The following is a 21,435-nucleotide window of genomic DNA, read 5'->3' on the forward strand; positions in this document are numbered from 1 at the left end:
GAAAAAGTAGAAAGAGAGACAGAGAGAGAGAGAGAGAGAGAGAGAGAGAGAGAGAGGGAAAGAAAGAAAGAATGAAAGGGAGAGAGAAGGAGGGAGGGAGGGAGGGAGGAAGGAAGGGGAAAGAGGATAAAGTAAAATAAAGAAAGAGAAAATAAAATAAAGTTATTAAAATAAAAATAATTATTTAAAAAAAATTAAAAATAAAGAAATAAACGGACAGATAGAACCCTGGGACAAATGGTGAAAGCAAAGCTATAGAGACAAAATCTCCCACAGAAACATACACATACACACTCACAAAAGGGGGAAAAGGGGAAAAAATAATAAATCCTGCTCTCAAAGTCCACCTCCTCAATTTGGGATGATTCGTTGTCTATTCATGTATTCAACAGATGCAGGGTACAAGTTGTTTTTGGAGCTTTAATCCGCTGCTTCTGAGGCTGCTGGGAGAGATTTCCCTTTGTCTTCTATGTTCGGAGAGTTCCCAGGGCTCAGCTTTGTATTTGGCCTTGCCTCTGCGTGTAGGTTGCTGGAGGGCATCTGTTCTTCGCTCAGACAGGACGGGGTTAAAGGAGCAGCTGCTTCGGGGACTCTGGCTCACTCAGGCCGAGGGGAGGGAGGGGTGCGGATGCGGGGTGAGCCTGCAGCGACAGCGGCCGGCGGGACGTTGCACCAGCCCGAGGCGCGCCGTGCGTTCTCCCGAGGAGGTTGTCCCTGGATCACGGGACCCTGGCAGTGGCGGGCTAAACAGGCTCCGGGAAGGGAGGTGTAGATAGTGACCTGTGCTCGCACACAGGCTTCTTGGTGGCGGCAGCAGCAGCCTTAGCGTCTCATGCCCGTCTCTGGGGTCCGCGCTGTTAGCCGTGGCTCGCGCCCGTCTCTGCAGCTCCTTTAAGCAGAGCTCTTAATCCCCTCTCCACACGCACCAGGAAACAAAGAGGGAAGAAAAAGTCTCTTGCCTCTTCGGCAGGTCCAGACTTTTCCCCAGACTCCCTCCCGGCTAGCCGTGGTGCACTAACCGCCTGCAGGCTGTGTTCACGCCGCCAACCCCAGTCCTCTCCCTGCGCTCAGCTCCCCCCCAACCGGCGGGTGAGCAGACAAGCCTCTCGGTCTGGTGAGTGCTAGTCGGCACCGATCCTCTGTGCGGGAATCTCTCTGCTTTGCCCTCCGCACCCCTGTGGCTACGCTCTCCTCCGTGGCTACGAAGCTTCCCCCCTCCGCCACCCGCAGTCTCCGCCCACGAAGGGGCTCCTAGTGTGTGGAAACCCTTCCTCCTTCACAGCTCCCTCCCACTGGTGCAGGTCCCGTCCTTATTCTTTTGTCTCTGTTGTTTCTATTTTCTTTTGCCCTACCCAGGTACTTAGGGAGTTTCTTGCCTTTTGGGAGGTCTGAGGTCTTTTGACAGCGTTCAGTAGGTTTTCTGTAGGAGTTGTTCCACGTGTCGATGTATTTCTGGTGTATCTGTGGGGAGGAAGGTGATCTCCGCGTCTTACTCTTCCGCCATCTTCCCCTTAAGTCTCGGGAACTTTCTTATGTCCTGTAGTGACATTGATGCCACCTACTATGTTCCTGTGGAGAAATTTTCTTGACCTTTAAATTGTTCTTATTTATTGTTTAACCCAGGAATTCTCCTGTCCAATATGGTCATTGCTAGCCACATGTGTCTATTTAAACTTAAATTAAGTGAAATTGTAAATCACTTCCTCAGTTGCACTGGCCCCACATTAAGGGTTCAGTAGTCATGCGAGGCTAGTGCCTACTGTATTGGATAGTGTGATATAAAATGTTTCCGATATCACAGAATTTTCTATTGGGCAGTGTTGCCCCAGAGTCATCAGTTCTTTCAGAGAGAGACAGGCTTGTTGTTTACTCTCCCACCTGCTTCTCCTCACCACCTGTTTCCACTGCCAACCTCCCTCACCACCCCACCACCCCAAGTAGGATGAAAGGTAAGAGTAACCCCTCAGTTTTCTTCTGTCTAGCAGGCAAGAGTTAATCATGAACAGTCTCAAGAAGTGAGGAATATGTTTTTCTAGAGTCTTTTTTTTTAAAAAAACTTCTAAAAAAGTTTATGCCATTAGATTGTGACCCTCTGCTTGTTTCTTTCTCCACTGACTTATTTTTGCTAGTTTTAATTTTTTATTTTCCGCATATTATTTATATTGGGGAAAGAAATTCTGTTTTCTGTCTTTCTCTCACCATATTTACCTAGTAGCCCCAAAATGTTCATAGTAATAAAAGTATTTTATGAATTTTAACGGGTACTAAATGAATTTTAGGAGGAGAAAGTTAGAGCTTAAGATGTTAAGAAATGTGATGAATTCTGCTGCCCTCCTCTGATGTCTGTCCTTTTTCCACTGTGCTTTTCTCCTTGACATTCTGTTATAGATATTTATATCATTGTGTTTTCTCGACCTTATAGTCCATTTATTTCCTTATATTTTTCTCTGTGTTAGTCTTATTACTATAGCATAAAGGAGTAAATATGATTAATATTGAATTTATCTCTGACCAGTCAGTTATTTAATTTTTAAATTTGTGATTTTGCTGCTTAGTAGTTATCTATATTCATCTCAGAAAAGATTATGATTTTATGTAATCTAATGTGGTAATTTAAAACAGTCAATTTTATTCTATTATTCATTTAGCTGTATATATACAAGACTTTAAGTTTCTGATACATATCTTAAAATTACTGCAGTCCTACTGGAAGCTGCTAGCCTTTGATAGACTCCAGAGTTCCAAAATGGTTACGTCAGACAGGTTCTGCTAGTGCATTGTTGTCTAGGTGGTATAGAGAATGTGGCAGACACTGTTGATTGTCTCCAGCAGACAACCCCTTTGCAAAAAGTTCTTCCTTGCAGACAGATGTTCTACAGGGATTGAGCACCCAGGTGTCTTTGCAGAAACCATGTTGCTTCCCAGCCTAAACTAGACTAATGTTAATTACATTCCCCTTGTAGGTGATAGGTTTAGGAATGGGCATATAACACCATTCTGGCTAATGTGAAGTAATGGGAAATATGACGAAAGTGGGGTATAGAGGAGTGTATGTGAAAGGTTTACTTTCACATAAAAAGCATGAAGACATCTGACCTGCGGCTGAGATGTACTTCATGGACTTACAGTTCCCGCTTCCATTGATGGAATACCTTGATCAGATTAACTCCCTGGGAAATTATTTTGAAAAATAGCAGCTAAAGGTGTACTATAGGATGATCAAAAGTAGGCAAAACTAGAGAGGACTCCACACATGAAGGACTGAAATTTCAAGGTGTGAGTTTGCAGGTTTTTGCCTGGGGGAATTCGCCTATCCCATATAAAAATGGAAAAAGTTACAGCCTCACTTACCTAGGTATTAGAGAACAGACTTCAAGGCTGGCAGAAATTCCAGAAAGGTGTGGGAACCACAGGAGCGTGCACCCCTGGAAATGCATGTAAACACCATTCAAGTCATTGGCTGACCAACTCTCCATGTGTGGAGAAGACTCCAGTGTGTCTAGCAAAAAAAAAGCAACTGGAAACTAAATGGAGATTTCACTTGCTGGTCGTATTAGGATACACAGAGTTTGGAGTTTGAAACCAGTAAGATGCCTGCTAAAACAAATATTAATACACTTCAGAGGAATGCAACACAAGGAAGAATTTATAGTGTATGGTTGATAATATTCAGAATACAATTTGAAAAAATCAGCAGACATGAGAAACAAAAAAATAATGCTGAAGAGAAAAAGTAGGCAATAGAAAGATAATCAAGAAGAGGCAATTATCAGACAAATAATGCAGCTATTATATATATATGGCAAAAATATTAAAAAGCAACATAGTTGTATTGATTGAATAAACGAATCTTAACAGGAAAGACACTATAAGAAAGAACGAAATGGAAATTCTAGGGCTGAAAAATACAATGATTAAATGAAAAATAAGCTAGATAGGCTTAATAGCCAGGAGGAGGCTGTAAAAGTGTTAAGAAACCTGAAGATAGATTAATAGAAATTATTCATTCTGAAGAACAAAGAGAAAAGCAAGTGAAGAAAAGTGAACAGTCTCAGAGCCATGTGGAACAATATGAAACAGAATAAAATACTTGTAATTGAAGTCCCAAAATGAGAGAAAAGGGTGAATGGAGTAGAAATAATACCTGAAGAAATAAAAGCTTAAAAAATTTCAAGTTTAGTTTAAGGGGGGGAAAAAACCAAGTGTACAGATCCAGGAAACACATCAAATTCCCAGGCAAAATATTAAAATGTCACACCTAGGTACATCATAGTCAAACTTCTGAAATCAAAGGGGAAAGAGAAAACCTTGAAAGCAGAGAGAAACAATGCATTATATACAGAGAAACAATGATTATGACTAACTGCTGATAAGAAACAATGGAGTCTAGGAAACAATGGAATATCATCTTTAAATTGTTGAGAGAAATCTGTCAACAAAGAATTCTATATTGAACAAAACCATTCTTCAGAAATAAAGATGGAATGAAGAAGTTTTCAGATGAACTAAATTGAAAAATTGATATGTAGAACTGTATTACAAGAGATACTGCAAGAAGTTGTTTAGGTTGCAGAGAAATGATAATAGATGGTAATTTATAACTATAGAAAGGAATAAAGAATGATAGAAATGATATATATGTAGGTAAATATTAAAAATGAAACTTTTTTCTCTTAATTTCTTTAACATAATTCTGTAACACACACACAAAAGATGTTACATATATATATATCTATCTGTCTATCTATCTGTCGCTATGTCTTCTCGGCAAAGATTGTACTTGCTTATGCTTAAACTCTGAATTTTCTGTACATCCATGGAGCTGTGACCTTGCCCTCCAGTGCCACAAGTCTTTGTTTGGACATAAAATGTTTTCATTTCTCTAGGAGTGGAATTACTGGGATGTATAGTAAATATATGTCCTTCCTTTTTACACCTCCAGTTCCTACTCTCCAGATGCAACTAGTTCTAACTCTTTTAGCTTTATCTTCTAGTAGTTATCCTCATATTATTTTTAAAACAACTTGTTTATATATGTTTTTCTAGTGACTCAAAGGGCATTATTTAATTTAGATATATAAATATTTGGGGATTAATGAAGAAGAAACAGTCCCTTTACAAAATTTTATGTTTTATATGAAAAGTTTTTCATAACCTAGATTATTTGCTTTTTAAAAATTTTTAACTGTTGTTTCTTGGAGCCCTAGTTTCCTACCCCCACTTTATCTAGAGTACAGATTTTTGCTTTTGTTTTTTCTATTTAACTATTAGAGTTCACCCTAAGATTAAAACAAACTACTGCTTTATCCCCTCCACCATGAATGTCCACCAGTATTTTAAAACCTCTGCTCTAATCCTCTAACCTCTTTTTTTAATGTCCTAAAGGATAGTTAAATTTATCAATTTCAAGTCAATAGACACTTACCTTCTTTAATACATTCTCTTTATTTCAGGGGTTTAGGTAAGGAGGGAGTGAATACTTGAGGAATTATGATTAGTTCTACCTAGGTTGGGCTTAATTTTATTTTGTAGTTTATGACTGAGTGAGAACCACTCTAAAATGCATTCTGCTTAACAAAAAACAGTTCTTATTTATCCCTGTAATTAGATTGAGATTAGTTTTCAAATGACTGGAACCCTTCTTTCTCATGTCTTAGAACTCTTAGACCTAAGATCAACTTGTGTAATGAGTATATTTTACTTTAGAGAAACATGAAAAAATGCCTTATGTAGATTCTTCAGATTTCTCAGTAACAAAATTTGGAAACCACTGCATTCGGAAAGCTTGTTTCCTGTATACTGGTGCTGAACATATAGTCATAAGAAATGAGAAGTGTTGTGGGCAATTGAGCACTCTGAATTTTCAGAGTGGCTCAACTCAAAGTTACTGGGCACAGGTGTTTCCGTAATTGTGATGTATTGGGGGAGATTCAGTGTTCAATGATCCTCAAACCCATACTTCCACCTGTGTGGTATAGTGGTCACTGGGCTGTAGTATAAAACATGTAAAGTGAAGAGCATAGCAGTTACCTCATGGAAGGAAAAAATGTCTCAAACCAGTATTCATATAATGTGTTGTTTTACATAGGCCTAATCAGGGGGGAAAGAGACTTTTTTTGAGAAAAATATTAAATTAAAAAATTTATTAAACATGACTTTTTTAAAAAAAGTAAACATGTGCTATCCATACTGAATAATTTAATTGTTTATGATATTGCCAATCACCTACCCACTCTGGTCTTGTCAGGGAAATCTAACCCAATGTCAGAGAGATGGACCACCAATACACTGCTATGGTATCTATGGACTGAATGTTTATGTCCTCCGAAATCCACATGTTGAAGTCCTAACTCCCAATGTGATGGTATTTGGAGGTAGGGACTTTGGGAAGTAATTCGGTTTCAGTGGATTGGTGAGTGTGGGGTTGTCGTCATGGGAATAGTGCCCTTATAAGATGACACACCAGAGAGCTTGCTTCCTTTCTCTGCCCATGTGAAGACATAGCGAGAAGGCAGCCAGCTGCAAGCTAGGAAGTGGGTTCTCACCAGGAACCGAGTCTGCCAACACCTTGATCTTGGACTTGCCAGCCTTCAAAACTGTGAAAAATTGTAGCTTAAGCCACCCAGTCTATGGTATTTTGTTATAGTAGCCCAAGCTTGCTAATATGAGTGTCTTATGGCATGACAATGCCATGATGTGTTCCCCTGTGTAGCTCTTAAGTAGTCTGTGTCCACAGAAGATAACAGATGTGGTATTGTCCTGGTACAAGTCTTAAGTTGGTACTAGTGCCCTCCAGGCTGTCTTGGAATTCATAAGAGAAGTGGGTACATTCAGTGTCTTTTTCTCGACTACGACAAACACCACTGTAATAAAATAAAAGAGATGGCAGGATGAAGAATAAAGTTTATAAACTATGCCTTTCCAAAATATGATTTATGAAATAAAAGGTAATTTTTTTGGACTTCATAGAGCTTATATTTAATGTAACAACATTTCTCTTACTGAAAGTGAATGTTTTAAAGCAAGGTGAAAAGCTAATTTTATTCTAATGTTTTTATTTTAGCGTTTGGGGTGATCAGTACACATGAGTGGAGGGAGACCTATTTTCATATGAAATAGCTCAGGTGTATTAAACTCACTGTTTCTTTTAAAAATTTGTTTTAATTTTTTTTTTAGAGAAGTTTTAGGTTATGACAAAATAGGGTGGAAAATGCAGGGAGTTCCCATATACTCCCTGCCCCCACCCACCTCCTGACTATCAACATCCTTCACCACAGTAGTACATTTATTACAGTCAATGAACATATGTTAATACATCATTATCGCCTGAAGTCCATAGTTTACACTGAGGTTTGCTCTTGGTGGGGTTCATTCTGTCGGTTTTGACAAACGTATAATGACATGCCTCCACCATTGTGATATCTTACAAAATAGTTTCACTGCCCTAAAAATCCTCTATGTCCTGCATATTCATTCCCCGTTCCCCTACAAATCCTGGCAATGACTAGTCTTTTTACTATCTCCATAGTTTTTTTTTTTTTTCAGTTCTTTGCCTTAGTCATATGCATTTAAGGATGCTCCATGTCTTTTCATGTCTCTATAGCTCATTTCTTTTTAGGGCCAAATAACATTCCATTGTCAAGATGTACCACAGTTTATTCATCCATTCACCTGCTGAAGGATATCTTGTTTGCCTCTATAAATTGGCAAATATGAATAAAGCTGCTATAAACCTTGTGCAGGTTTTTGTATGGACTCATCTTGGTATAAACCAAGGACTCTGATTGCTAGACTATTTGATAAGAGTATATTTAATTTTGTAAGAAGCTGCCCAGTTGTCTTTCATAGTGGCTGTACTGTTTTGTGTCCCCACTGGCAATGAATGAGTGTTCTGTATGCTCCACATTCTTGCTGACATTTAGTGTTCTCAGTGTCCTGGAGTTTGGCCATTCTAATAGGTGTGTAGTTGTATCTTTTTTAAAAAAATATTTATTTATTTATTATTTTTTGGCTGTGTCAGGTCTTAGTTGCGGCATGTGGTCTCTTCCATTGTGGTGCACGAGTTCAGTAGTTGTGGCATGTGAGTTCAGTAGTTGTGGCATGTGGGCTTAGTTTCCCTGCAGCATGTGGGATCTTAGTTCCCTGACCAGGGATTGACCCCACGTCCCCTGCATTAGAAGGCGGATTCTTTACCACCGGACCACCAGGGAAGTCCCTGTATCTTGTTTTAATTTGCACTTCCCTAATTACATATGATGTTGAACATCTTTTCATAAGCTTATTTGCCATCTGTATATCTTCTTTGATGAGTTGTCTGTTCAAGTCCTTGGCCCATTTTTTAATCGAGTTGTTTGCTTTCTCATTGTTGAGTTTTAAGAGCTCTTTGTATATTTTGGGTAACAGCCCTTTATCAGATGTATCTTCTCCAAATATTTCTCCAAGTCTGTGACTTGTCTTGACATCTTTTGCAGAGCAGACATTTTTAATTTTAATGAAGTTCAGCCTATCAATTATTTCTTTCATGGGTCATGCCTTTGGTGTTGTATCTAAAAGTCATCCCATATCCAGGGTCATCTAGATTTTCTCCTATGTTATATTCTAGAATTTTATAGTTTTGTGTTCCTTATTTGTCTCTAATCCTTTTTGAGTGAATTTTTGTGAATGGTGTAGGTCTGTCTAGATTCATTTTTTTTGCATGTTGATGTTCAGCACCATTTGTAAAAAAGACGATCTCTTCTCCATTGTATTAACTTTGCTCCTTTGTCATAAATCAGTTAACTGTATATTTATGTGGGTCTATTTTGGGGTTCCCTGTTCTGTACCATTAATCTGTTTGTCTGTTCTTTCACCAGTACCACACTGTCTTGATTTTGATTACTGTAGCTTTATAGTAGATCTTGAAGTGAAACTCACTGTATAAATGTTAAACTATTGAAAAATTTAAGCATACACAAAGATAGGGCTAAGAGTCCAATGAATCCTCATGTACACATCACCTAGATACAACATTCATCAGCTCATGGCTGCTCTCAACTTTAACTCAACCCCCTTCCCACTTCAATCCCAAATTTCATATGAAATTCAAGATATTATATAATTCTATCCATATCTATTCAGGATGTATTTCTAAAACACTGTCTTCACTTTAAAGAAACTGCAAAGCTGTCTCCATTTTCCAAATAAGAGGATTTAAAGCTTTTATTTTGGTTCAGCTTGAATGTATACTCTTTTAGAAAGATGGAGAAAGTTGTTCATTCTAGTATATGATTTCATTTTCTACACATACTGATATGTGTAGAAATAACAGAAAAATCTTCATTAATAAATATAACTTTTTTATACTCGTGAGTTTCATCACAAAGATTTTATGTATTTGTGTCCTTATTATTACCAGGGTTCCTTTTTGAGTCATTTAATACTTTTCCATAGGGAGCCATCTTTACTTCTCTATAGGTTGTTTGAGATGCGCATCACCTTGGAATATGGATAGGATGCTGACATGGAAATTAAAGCCTCCAATACTCATTCACATGATATTAGCATAATTATTATTCAGAATTCTTCTGTAAGGAAGACTTGACTTTTCTCTCCCATTTATTTATTTTTTAGTCATTTATTTACATAAGTATGGACTCCTAGATATTTATTTTATCCTTTGGGTTATGAACTAATACTGTCATTATTCTACTGCTAAAATTTTTCAGCTTTGGTCTTAGGGAGTTGTTTTTGTTTGTTTGTTTTTTAAGTACCTGATGATCTGGATTTATTTTAACTGCCTTAGTTTTAGAACCAGCCATTTTCCAAGGTGCAAAAGAGCAGGTTTTACAGGTTTATTAATGTTTTTTACATCAGTCAGATTGCTGTTAAATGGTTCTCTTTGTAATAATCATATCAGTAATTTATTGGAGTAAAGGTGACATTACTTAAATGACCATGAGGCTTAGAAAAATTGCCAACGTAAGCCACAATATAAAATATTTTAATTAATACCCATTAAAAACCCCTTTATGATAATGCCTCGTTTCTCTAGGCTCAATACAAACAATACATATAATAATTGATTTTTTTAAACCTTTTTGATGCGAACACTTCTAAAACAATTTTCTGTTTTCCAGCCCCTTGACAGAGAATGGAAGACATAACTTAATATTTTTTTCTTTCTACATTACACCATATATTATCTGAGTATCAGGAGATAAATGGTTAAAATTAAAGGCATAATATACTCTGCATAAGAACTTTATACTTAGAATAATACCTCAAGTCTTCATAACTGCTGTTTCAGCTATGTAGGGGAGACCTTTCGACTTAGTTCCAAATTCATAGATGTATTGTGTAAATTGAAACTGCACTGTATCAATTTCTAGATAAGAAATATATCAGAAGGTACAGAATACATTAAAAAATTAAGCAGTTCCATTAAAAACAAAGTATTTCTAAAATATTGTTTTCAAATACACATGGTGCTGTATTAAAATTGGTTCATCTTCCTTTTTTAGGTATATGATGTACAATTAGTATACTAAGTTCAGCAAATGGAAATTTTTTTCTATAGATTTCAGCATCTTTGAAACCTATTTTATCTCTATTTATCCTTAAGCAGACTAAACATCCTTCTGATTATATCTTGTTTACCTTACTTGTTTATTTTATTTTATTTATTTATTTATTTATTTATTTATTTATTCGGGGCTTGGGGGGGCTCTGCTGGGTCTTTGTTGCTCTGTGCAGGCTTTCTCTAGTTGCGGCGAGCGGGGGGCTACTCTTTGTTGCAGTGCGCAGGCTGCTTATTGAGGTGGCTTCCCTTGTTGTGGAATGTGGGCTCTAGGCACACGGGCTTCAGTAGTTGCCGCGCGTGGGCTCAGTAGTTGTGGCTCACTGGCTGTAGAGCGCAGGCTCAGTAGTTGTGGCGCACAGGCTTAGTTACTCCGCGGCATGTGGGATCTTCCCGGGCCAGGGCTCGAACCCGTGTCCCCTGCATTGGCAGGCAGATCCTTAACCACTGCGCACCCAGGGAATTTCCTGTCTTTTTTTCTTACATGCATAATTTTAAGATTTTTATTGAAGTAGAAATAATGTGTGTCAGAAGCAAATGGTCTCATGAATTTTTGTAAACTGAAGACCCCAATGTAACAAGTACTCAGATTAAGAAACAGTAATGATACTTCAGAAGACCCTCCTTTGACACCTTCCACTTAATAGCCTTCTTTCCCTCCCAGATGGAAACAATATCCTGACCCTTAATGACTCTGCCTTTTCTTCCCTATTTTCCTTCCTCTTTCCTTACTTACTGTCTGAAAAATCGTTGAACTAGTTTGAAGCTTTGGATGATGGGTTTGGTTTGCTTGTGGGATATTACTAGGTAAGGGTATCAGCAATCTGAGTTCCTTTAATCACCTCAGTTACAGATTTGACATGATTGAAAGGTGGGCTTTAATTTTATCATCTTTACTCTCTAGGATATAGACTCTCAGGATTTTAAACCAAAGACTAGGGAGAGTTAGGAGTCTTGGTTTTGGTGGATCCTGACCTCCAACTTTTGCTTCTGTAATTTTTGTGAATCTGCTAAAAGCTCTTTAGGCCTCTTGGCTCTTTGCTATGTAATAACAGTGATTTGGGGGAAAAAACAATGCCTGAGGTCGGTCAGATTTCTTGGTTTACTACTTCTTCTGGATCTTGCCTGCATAATTCATCACTGTTCTTTTAACTTTTAAGTGCCTTCAAACAGGTGTGTTTCATTTTTCTTCCCTAGCTCGCTATAAGGGTTATTCCAATTTGCTTATTTCTAGAAGCAGAACTCTGTAATCCTGTATTACGTGTTTTTAAAAAGTAATCTTTCAAGTCTTACTTTTAATGACATTGTGTCATTGGAGTTTGTGACTTCTTTTAAGCATCTATAACTGGCATTGATTAAAGTTGTTTCAGTGTAATGAGTTCCCCAGACAGTACATTTTGGTTCAAAATGAAGCAGTTGTACAAAAGCCTCATGATATTTTTGTAAATTCTCAAATATGAGGCAGTTTCTTTTCTGAGGGATAATTTTAGGGGGACATTTTTCTTCATATTTGGCATCTAGGGATATTTGATTTACGGTGAGGTAATAGTTTCTAGAAAAAATTTAATAATAAAAGCAATGGTAATAGCTACTATTTGAGTGTTTAATATGCACTAGGCACTAAGGGCTTATATAACCTTCACTAAACTAATCAATCTTTATGAACACTTTCATGATATAGATACTGCTTTTATTCCATTTTACAAATGAGTAAATTAAGACAAGGGGAGGTCAAGTAATTTAACATGGTCATAGAGGCAACCCCGATACTGAACTGGCATGACCTAGTATTACCCATTCTGGCTGTTTGCATCCAGCTCCATTCTGTTTTGGCCAATGTCTGTTCCTGTTGGTTGAAAACCTGAGAAAACAGCTAGCAGTGACACAGATTCAGATATAAAGTTATTGGAGATTGGCTCCCATCCTGTGTGGAAGCCTCATCTCTTTTGTTTCATTAACCTCATGAAAACATCAGTCCTTAAATTTTTTTCCTTTTAATTCCAACTAAAGGAATTATGCTGTTGGTGTATATATACAGTTAGTAATTAGCAGCCAGATCTAAAAAGCCATGCCATTGATGTTCTCATAGCAATAGAACCAAATTGAAATTTCATAAAAAGTATAAGAGAAAGTTTCTTTTGAGGGGAATATACTTTGAAATAATAATTGATATCAATAATTATTTTAAGTATTAAGCAACATGTTCTTCGTGTTTGTTATCCAATAATCCGGTTGTTAAAACTTTGTACTGTTTCAAAGAATCTCTTTCATTTTAGTAAATTATACTAATTTATTTAATGTTAAATGTTAAGAATTAATTTACAGATCTTTAATAAAACATCGTGAAGCATTAATCTGTAGAAGTTTTACTTAATAGCTTTGTAAAATCTTTGGATGTGGGAAAGATACTAAAGAAAAAAAATACTCCTTTATAATCTTTTTACTATAATTATTACCATAATCCTAAATACTTGTACAGTAAAATAAACAATACAAATATTTATTAAACTAATGTAATTGAACTTTAATAAAGTGTTAGAGAAGGAGAACTGGAAAGTGCTGTGTTAATACAGCCGTTTCATCATATACCAGTTTTAGGTATATTTTGAACATTTGTTTGATTAACATTCAGTAAAGATTGTAGGTGAGTGCTTATGCTTAAAGAATGAGATTATTTGTGTATCATTTTATTGGTTTACTAATGCACTTAATAGAATGAGTTTAGTCTGAAACTCCATAAAGGAGAAAGACCCTCAAGTCTGGCCTTGATAGAAAAGTATGTCTCAGTTATAGTCCTTTTTTTTTTTTTTAAGCACTAAGAGACAAGTAATTTGTTTTGAATTGTGTATTCAGAGAAGATGATAAATGTTATAATTTATAGTTTACTTTTAAATATGGGTATTACTTTTAAAGTGTCTTTTGTTTTCAAAACATAAATTTGGTGAGTTTCTTTTGTTTGGAGAATTTCTTAAGATTTTGTTTTTATTGTGGATTTAAAAAACACTCAGATAATATTATGCTTACTTCTAAGAAAACTAAAGGTCATATTTTTTGATAAAAAGTATTTTCAGTGATATTTAAGCAAAGATTGTATCCTAACTGTAAGCACTTAACAAGGAAAACATAATTCATTAAGTGATATTAACCTATAACAATTTAAATAATTTATTTTATTGTTATCTAACAATAAATATATGCAAATTTCTTTCAAGTGATTTACTGATTTTTTTCTCCTTAATTTTATTTAATTAAATGTTCTCTTTTAAGATAACAGTAGATTCACATGCAGTTGTAAGAAATAATATAGAGAGATCTGGTGTAACCTTTATTCATTTTCCTCCAGTGGTGACATCTTGCAAAACTATAGTAAGGTATTCCAACCTTGATATTGATGTTGATACAATCATGATTCAGAATAGTTCTATCACAAGTATCCTTCATGTTATCATTTTATAGTTAAACCCGTTTTCTTCCCTGTGCTTAACCCTGCTCCCCCTTAACCCCTGGTAACCACTAATTTCTTCTCCATCTCTATAATTTTGTCATTTCAAGAATGCTATATAAATGGAATCATACAGTATGTAACCTTTTAGGATTAATTTTGCTCTCTCAAGCTCAGTGTACTTCTCTGGAGATTAATCAGCATTGTGTGTATCAGTCGTTTGTTTCTTTTTATTTCTGAATGGTATTCCATGGCATAGATGTTTAACCATTTGCTTAACCAATTGTTTAACCATTCATCCATTGAAGGACATCTGTGTTGTTTCCATTTTGGCTAATAGGAATAACACTGCTATGAATATTTTGTGTAGAGATCTTTGTGAGAATTTCCATTTCCCCATGATAAATGCCCAAGAGTGCAATTTTTGGGTTGTATGGTGAATACAGGTTTAGTTCTGTAAGAGACTGACAACCTGCCGGAATGACTGTAACCTTTTACATTCACCACCAGCATATGAGTGATCCTTTTCCTGGACTTCCTTACTATCATTTGGTGGTGTCACTCTTTTTAAGTTTAATTTTAGATGAGAGCCATTCTGATATGTATGCCATAACAAAACCACCTTGCTGTGGTTTTAATTTGCATTTCCCTATTAGCTAATGAAGTTGATTATCTTTTCATGTGCTTTGTTTGCCATTTGTGTATCTCCTTTAATCGTTTATTGATGTCTGTATTAGTTTGCTAGAGCTGCCATAACAAAATACCACAGGCTGGTTAAATAAACAGTAATTTATTTCTCATAGTTTCTCACAATTCCTCCAGGAGGCTAGAAGTCCAAGGTCAAGGTGTTAGCAGGTTTGGTTTCTCCCAAGGCTCCTCTCCTTGGCTTGCAGATGGCTGCCTTCTTGCTGTGTTCTCATATGCCTTTCTCTCTTCTTATAAGGATGCCAGTTGTATTGGATTAGGGAACCACTGATATAATCTGATTTAACCTTGAAGGTCCCAACTTTAGCATATGGTCGCATTGAGGCTTCAACATGTGAATTTTAGGGGATACACAGTTCAGTCCGTAAGAATATCTTTTGCCCTTTTTTAAACTGAATTGTTTTTTTAAATGTTGAGTTTTGGGAGTGGTCTTTATATTCTAGATACTAGCCCCTTGTTTCATATGTAGTTGCATATATTTTCTGCCAATGTGTAATTTGTTTTTTTCTTCCTCTTAAGAGGTTTTTTTTTTTTTAATGGAACAGGAGTTTTTAATTTTGATGAAATCCAATTTATCAGTGTTCTCTTTTATGGGCTGTGCTTTTGTTGTCAACCCTAAGAACTCTGTACCTAGCTATATAAATGTTTTTTTAAAAAAATGCTATGCCATGTTGAAGGAAAAATGATTAGAGATCACAAATTATAAATTTTTTTTGCTGGGGGAAATTGTTAATTATAAAAAGAAGGTTCACTTTGAAGAATAGGGGCAGATCAGTCATGAACAAAATAAACACTTGGGAGATAATCCTTCATGCGTTTTTCTCATTTTTTCTGCTCTTCTATGTAATGGCATAGATAGGTTTTGTTCTGGACTATCTTTTAAGGATGTTTGTTTAGCAGGCAGCCTTGGAAAAGAGAGATACTCCCAGACAAGATTGTCTTGACTGGTAGTATCATCATCTGCTTTGTCATCCAGGCTGGGAATGGGGGCATCCTTGTTAAGTGCCCCGATGTTGTTCTTCACGTTCAGTCACTGCATCCTGTTGACTTCAGCTTCTAAGTAGTTCTTAAATCTATCCTGCATTTTCATCCTTGTCACTGACACTCCCTGATCCATTGCCTCATCCTCTCAAGTGTCCTTTCTGTAATGCTGCTTTCCAGATCTTTTTCTTCATCTTTAGTTTTCAGAAGTTTGACTTACATGTCTTGTTTTGTATTTCTTCGGGTTTATCCTGTTTAGGATTTACTCACTTTATTCCATCTGTACTTTTAGGTCTTTTGCCAAATTTAGGAATTTTTCAGCCATTATTTCTTGGAGTACTCTTTAAGCCCCACCCACCATCTGAATCTTTCCAGGGTTCAGATGATAGGATATTTTAGCTGTTTTGTTATAGTTCCACAGGTCCCTGAAGTTCTTTTTTTTTTCCCCCATATCTTTGTCCTCCATGTATTTTTTTTTTAATTTTATTGGACTATAGGGGATGGGTTGGGAAATATCTCTGCAAGTTATGCCCTACTAGGGAAATGTCCATTCTAATTTTCCTGGGACAGCTTTCGGAGCTTTTTCTTTTTCTTGGAGCTGCTGCTCCTGCTGGCAGCAGCCTCTTCAGGTCCACTGCTGAGTGGCTCCTCCTTGGAAGAGAATTTCCTCTATTTCTTGGGGACCGTCTTGTTTCCTGACTCTTCAGGGTCACTAACTGGTTCCCTCTCTGGGGAAAGATTTATTCCTCTTGGCAAGACGTCCACTGCCAGCTGTCTCTTCAAGATCACTACTAACCAGCTCCTCCATGGAAAAAGATTTCTTTTTTGGGGGATTGGAGAGGAGACAGATGGGTCTTCCATTCCATTCTCCATTTTTCTCTTTTGTTCAGATTGGGTAATTTCTGTTGTTCTGTGTTCTAATTCACTGATGGTTTCCTGGTCCTCTCAGGACCTGGTCCTCTCAGTACTGCTTCTGATCCCATTTATTGTTTAATTTTGGTTCCTGTATTTTTCAGTTGTAACCTTTCTTGTTGGTCTTTCTTTATAGCTTCTATTTCTTTGTTTAGATTTTATAATTCTTTTCTAAGACATTCTGTTTTTCATTTGTTTCAAGGATGTTCCTAGTTGCTCACTGAAACATTTTTATGATGGTTGCTTTAAAATCTTTATTAGATAACTCTAATATCCCTATCACCTTAGTGTTGGCATCTACTGTTTATCTCTTTTCATCCAGTTTGGGATCTACCTGGCTCTTGGAATGGTGAGTGATTTTTTTTTTTTTCCCCCAAACCTGGATGTTTTGGATATTATGAGATTATGGATCTTATTCAAGCCTTCAGTTTTAGCTTGGTTTGTTTGACACCATTCCAGCAGAGAAGGGTGGGGTGCATGCCACCTCATTACTGCCAGGTCATGGTAGAAATCCTGGTTCCCCACTCAGCCTCCATTGATATCTCAGGTAGACTGTGCTCATTATTACTGTGGGTGAATGCGGGATCTGGCTCCCCACTATTATTCCCCTGATAGCTTTCTGGTTGGGAGGTATAGAAGTGCCTCATTACTGTTCCACATGTGTCTTCCACTGACACCACAGAGTGTGTGTCCTTGTTACCACTGGCTCGTGATGTTTCAAGTCCTGAGAGAAGTGTCCACTAAGCATCCTCTTGTACTAGCCCAGTGGGGAGGGATAAAGTTACCTCAACTGATAGGTAGGCTTGGATGTCCAAGCTCCCTGCTTGGTCTCCCCACCGTGGAGGTGCCTCATTAACTGGTGGAGCTTAAAGTCTCAGTTCCATCTTGGCCTTTTCTGATACCACCCCAGTGGGAAAGTCGGGGCTCTTATTACATCCTGCGGGGAGGGGTGGAAATCTAGGCTCTCCATGTCAGCTTTTGCTGGTGGGGTTAGGGGTAAGGTCATGTTTTTTTTCTCTAGTGTTGGCTGCACTAGAGCAGTTATTTTCTTAAAAAGTTTTCTGTCTTGCTAGACTTTCCATTTCCCTTTCTTGGTCCTTTGGCTACAGAGAACAGGCTTTTGGAGGGTTTGTTTCATGTATACTTGTTGGTTTTCTGTGTTACCCACTTCTCTTCCACCCAGTCTTTGATATATGAGGTAAAAATGAAAATCCAGGGAACTCACTGTTGTGTCATTCTTTGGATCCTGAGATCCCTATCCAGTCTTTCTTCTTCTCTGTCTTTTCTTTTTTATATTTGTTTTATACGTAATGTCTTGGGTTTCTAGTTATACTTAGCAAGAGGAATAGGAAAAAGTATATCTATTCCATCTTCCCAGAAGTGGAAAGTATGTTTCAAGTACTTGGTAACAGAAATTACCTCTAAATGGTAGTTGCATTGGATCCACTTAAATATTATTGTCTTTGTGTGCTTTTTTCGTTTGTTTGTTTATTTATTTTTAGGACTAAATCCCTATAAGGCTGATTTTATTGACAGAGATAATAAAGAATTCAAATGAAAAGTACAAAACAAAAACATAGAGTCAACTCTCAGGGATACACATAAATCTCTAGCTGAGTCTTGACAACACAGGGATCTGCTTAATTACCAATTTTTAACCTGTCAAACTTTATTAATGATTTCTTTTATATGTGTTGCAGTCCAAACAATTTTCTTCTTTCTTCTGACCCTTTGATTCAGTTACAGAGTGACTGATAATTTATGGAAACAGTTTTCAGGTTTTGGGTAGTCTCATATCCTCGGCTTTGTTAGAATTTAATGGTTAGGTTTTCCCTTTGGGCAGCTGTGGGTATTTCTATGGTAATTTAATATTTTCAGAGGTTTACTATATTATAGAAAAGTATTAACTGTTGCACTAAAAGACAGTTACTGTGTCATAAAATATGAGAAAAAGCAAGGCCTTTCTTCCATATAGGTAACATAATAATTTTAAATTGCCTCAACAGTAGTATTCTATAGTAAAATATCATTATTGTAAGTGTTTTTAAAAAAGTTTTCTTTGTGTAATATTTGGGCTGTCCCAGGTCTGAACTAATCTTGGGATTGGATTTCTTTCCTGTAGGGTGATGGTCTAGCGGACAATGAAAAGGATTTCTATGATTCTGATGAGGAACAGAAGGAAAAGACTGACAGAGGGAAGAAGCCATATACTATGGATCCAGACCATAGACTTTTAATTCGGAATACAAAGCCTTTGCTTCAGAGCAGGAATGCAGCGGTATGTAAAAACCACTATAAGAAATAATTCACAGATTTTTTAAAACAGTGGTTAAAAATATGTAAGTTCAGTAAATAAGTCTTTATTTTTGAGTGTGCTAATGGAGCGTTTGTTGGTTTTTTTGTTTATATACTAAAAAACAGGTTTTAATAGGATTACTTGGTTTGGTAGCTGTATGCCTACTGGACTTCATTTCCTTTTTGTGGTTTTGTTAATTGGTTTCCTAAGATATAAGTTCAAGATGTTTACCAGTTGATTGGAGGACTGTGTATATTTCTCTACTGCTGGATTGTTGTTGTGAGTACTTAATCTGGTATCAGTCCATAATATTTGTATTTACCTGATAAGAGTTTTGAAGAGACTAACATATAGTAAAAGCACCTAGCATAATGCCTCATATAAAAATTTTAGCTGGTAGGAATAACTAAAAATCATCCTTACTTGGGTCCTAAGTTTGTTGTTGTTTACATCTTTTTATTTTAAATAACCCTTTTATTTTAGAAGAATACATGTGCACAGTAGAAAATTAGAAAATACAGACTAGCAAAATTTAATAAAATTAAACCATTACATTCCCATCACTCAGGAATCACTGTTATAATATCTTAATGCAGTTTTTTCCAGATTTTTTTCTGCATAAATGTACCTATTTCACATGTGTGTATGTCTATACATATATATATTTTTTAAAACCAAGATAAAAATCATAGTACACGTAGTATTTTTTAACCTGTTTTTTTTTCTAGTCAGTTCTCTATTTCTATTTCAGTAAAATTTCATCTCATTTAATACCAATTTGTCTTAAGTTCTTTTATAACTCGTTCATCTAAACCAGTTGCGCTGCATTGGGTCTGGTTGTTACATCTTTTAAACCTCTCAAGTCTTGCAGAATGTTCCCCTGGATTTGTCTGGTTGCTTCCTTTTCTGTATCCTGTGTTTCCTGTTAACTGGAAGTTTTATGTAAGGCTTGATGAATTCAAATTCAACATTTTCTTAAACTTCTTTCAATTAAAAAAAGTTCTTAATGAATCGTTCTGTTCAAGTAGTAAAAACTTTGAAAATGAGAGTTTCCTTTGTTTTCTGATGCTTGAGAATTTGGTCCCTAGAGCTTTGTATATCTATCTTAGGAAGTTTTTATCTAATACCTAGTACTTAGTTTCTAAATCATAAGTACTATGTACAATAATAGCACATATGTTATTTTATTAATGTTGTAAAATATGCTTATATTTTAGTATACTCTCGCTTGACCTGGTGGTACTTAAGTACTGTAACTTGCCACCTAAAACTACTTTATAATTGACTCACTGTTAATTTAACTTTGTCTTGGAAATTGGTTTTATAGTTCAAATACTCACTGATGAAAAATGTTCTTGAATAGTGAAACAAATAGAGGTAGTTTGTACTTTTTGTACCAGTATGTTTTGGTTCCCCGCTTGTTTGATTGTGTACCAAATAGAGGTAGTTTATTTTTTGTTCCAATACCTTTTAGTATCCTGCTTATTTGATGATGCTAAATATATATAAAGGTTGACTTTTGAAGAATTGTGAATAGAGGTTCTTTTTTTTAGCCTTATTCTCAACTTGCAAGAGAGACTTTGAGAATTTGTTCAGGAAACCTAGTCTGTCAGTGCTGTGTAGATTGAATTGGCGATAAGAGATACTGGAAGCACTGTTGGGAGGCTATTTGGACAGTCTAGGTAAGGTGATAGAGGAGGAATGGTTAGAAATAGAAAAGTTCTTATAGGATGTACTTTCTTATGAACATACATAATGTAACTGCTGAAGGCCTATGAGGTATATTTTTAGTTGTTTTGGAGTTTGGAGTTATGGGAGCTTCCCTCATGGCTTTTACAAATTAGACTATAAATGTCAAATTTGGGGTATTGAAGAGATTTAAAAACTGTTATATTTGTAAATATTGGGGAAAAGAAGATCCTTTATCCCTTTTGTGTTTGGAAGTGCCCTAATTAATGTATCAGAACAGATGACATACTAAGTGGAATCTAGAATCTTAAAAACATTGACACATATAGAAAGTACAGTTTATTAAGCTTCAGCTTTCTCTTCTATCATATGCTAATACTTATTAGCCACCTGTATGCTTTAATATTTTAAAAAAATGACTGTCACCTATTTGTAGATTAAGTCAATCATTAATTGAGTTTTTCTTAATAAGATTTTAAATTCAGAAGTTTGTTGTATAATTAAAGTGTATTTGTAGATCACAAGTGAAGAAATAAGATATCATTAAATTCCTCAAACCCCCAAGTAATGTCTGAAAGCTATAAATCAGTCATCTAAAAAAATGTACACAAAAATACCATACAGCAGTAACTTGAGGATCCTGTAACTCTATTTTTCTTAAATGTTTCTTAGTTTTAGAAGAAACTCTTTTTGTTTCGAGCACCCTCAGGTACTATATACTCTTTAGGCATATGTAAAACTCCTGCCATATTTTATTAGAACTTTATAGTTCAAGTAGAAGTAAAGTAGTAGTAATATATCTTCCTAACCAAAGGTGGTAAGATGATTAATTTCTGTAGCTCTCTATCTGCAGTT

General features: G+C 36.2%; 1 protein-coding gene across 2 annotated transcripts in view; it reads left to right on the forward strand.

Moving 5' to 3' along the window:
* Window positions 1-21,435, forward strand: part of AP3B1 (adaptor related protein complex 3 subunit beta 1) — a 273,819-nt gene that overhangs the window by 98,869 nt on the left and 153,515 nt on the right. For both annotated transcript variants that reach the window (XM_082835235.1, XM_082835236.1), the window contains exon 8: window positions 18,718-18,873. In XM_082835235.1, coding sequence (XP_082691361.1) covers window positions 18,718-18,873 — 156 coding nt within the window. The remainder of the gene's footprint in view (window positions 1-18,717; window positions 18,874-21,435) is intronic.

This window comes from Leucopleurus acutus (assembly GCF_964270905.1).
Source record: "Leucopleurus acutus genome assembly, chromosome: 3".
In the NCBI taxonomy this organism is placed as follows: Eukaryota; Metazoa; Chordata; class Mammalia; order Artiodactyla; family Delphinidae; genus Leucopleurus; species Leucopleurus acutus.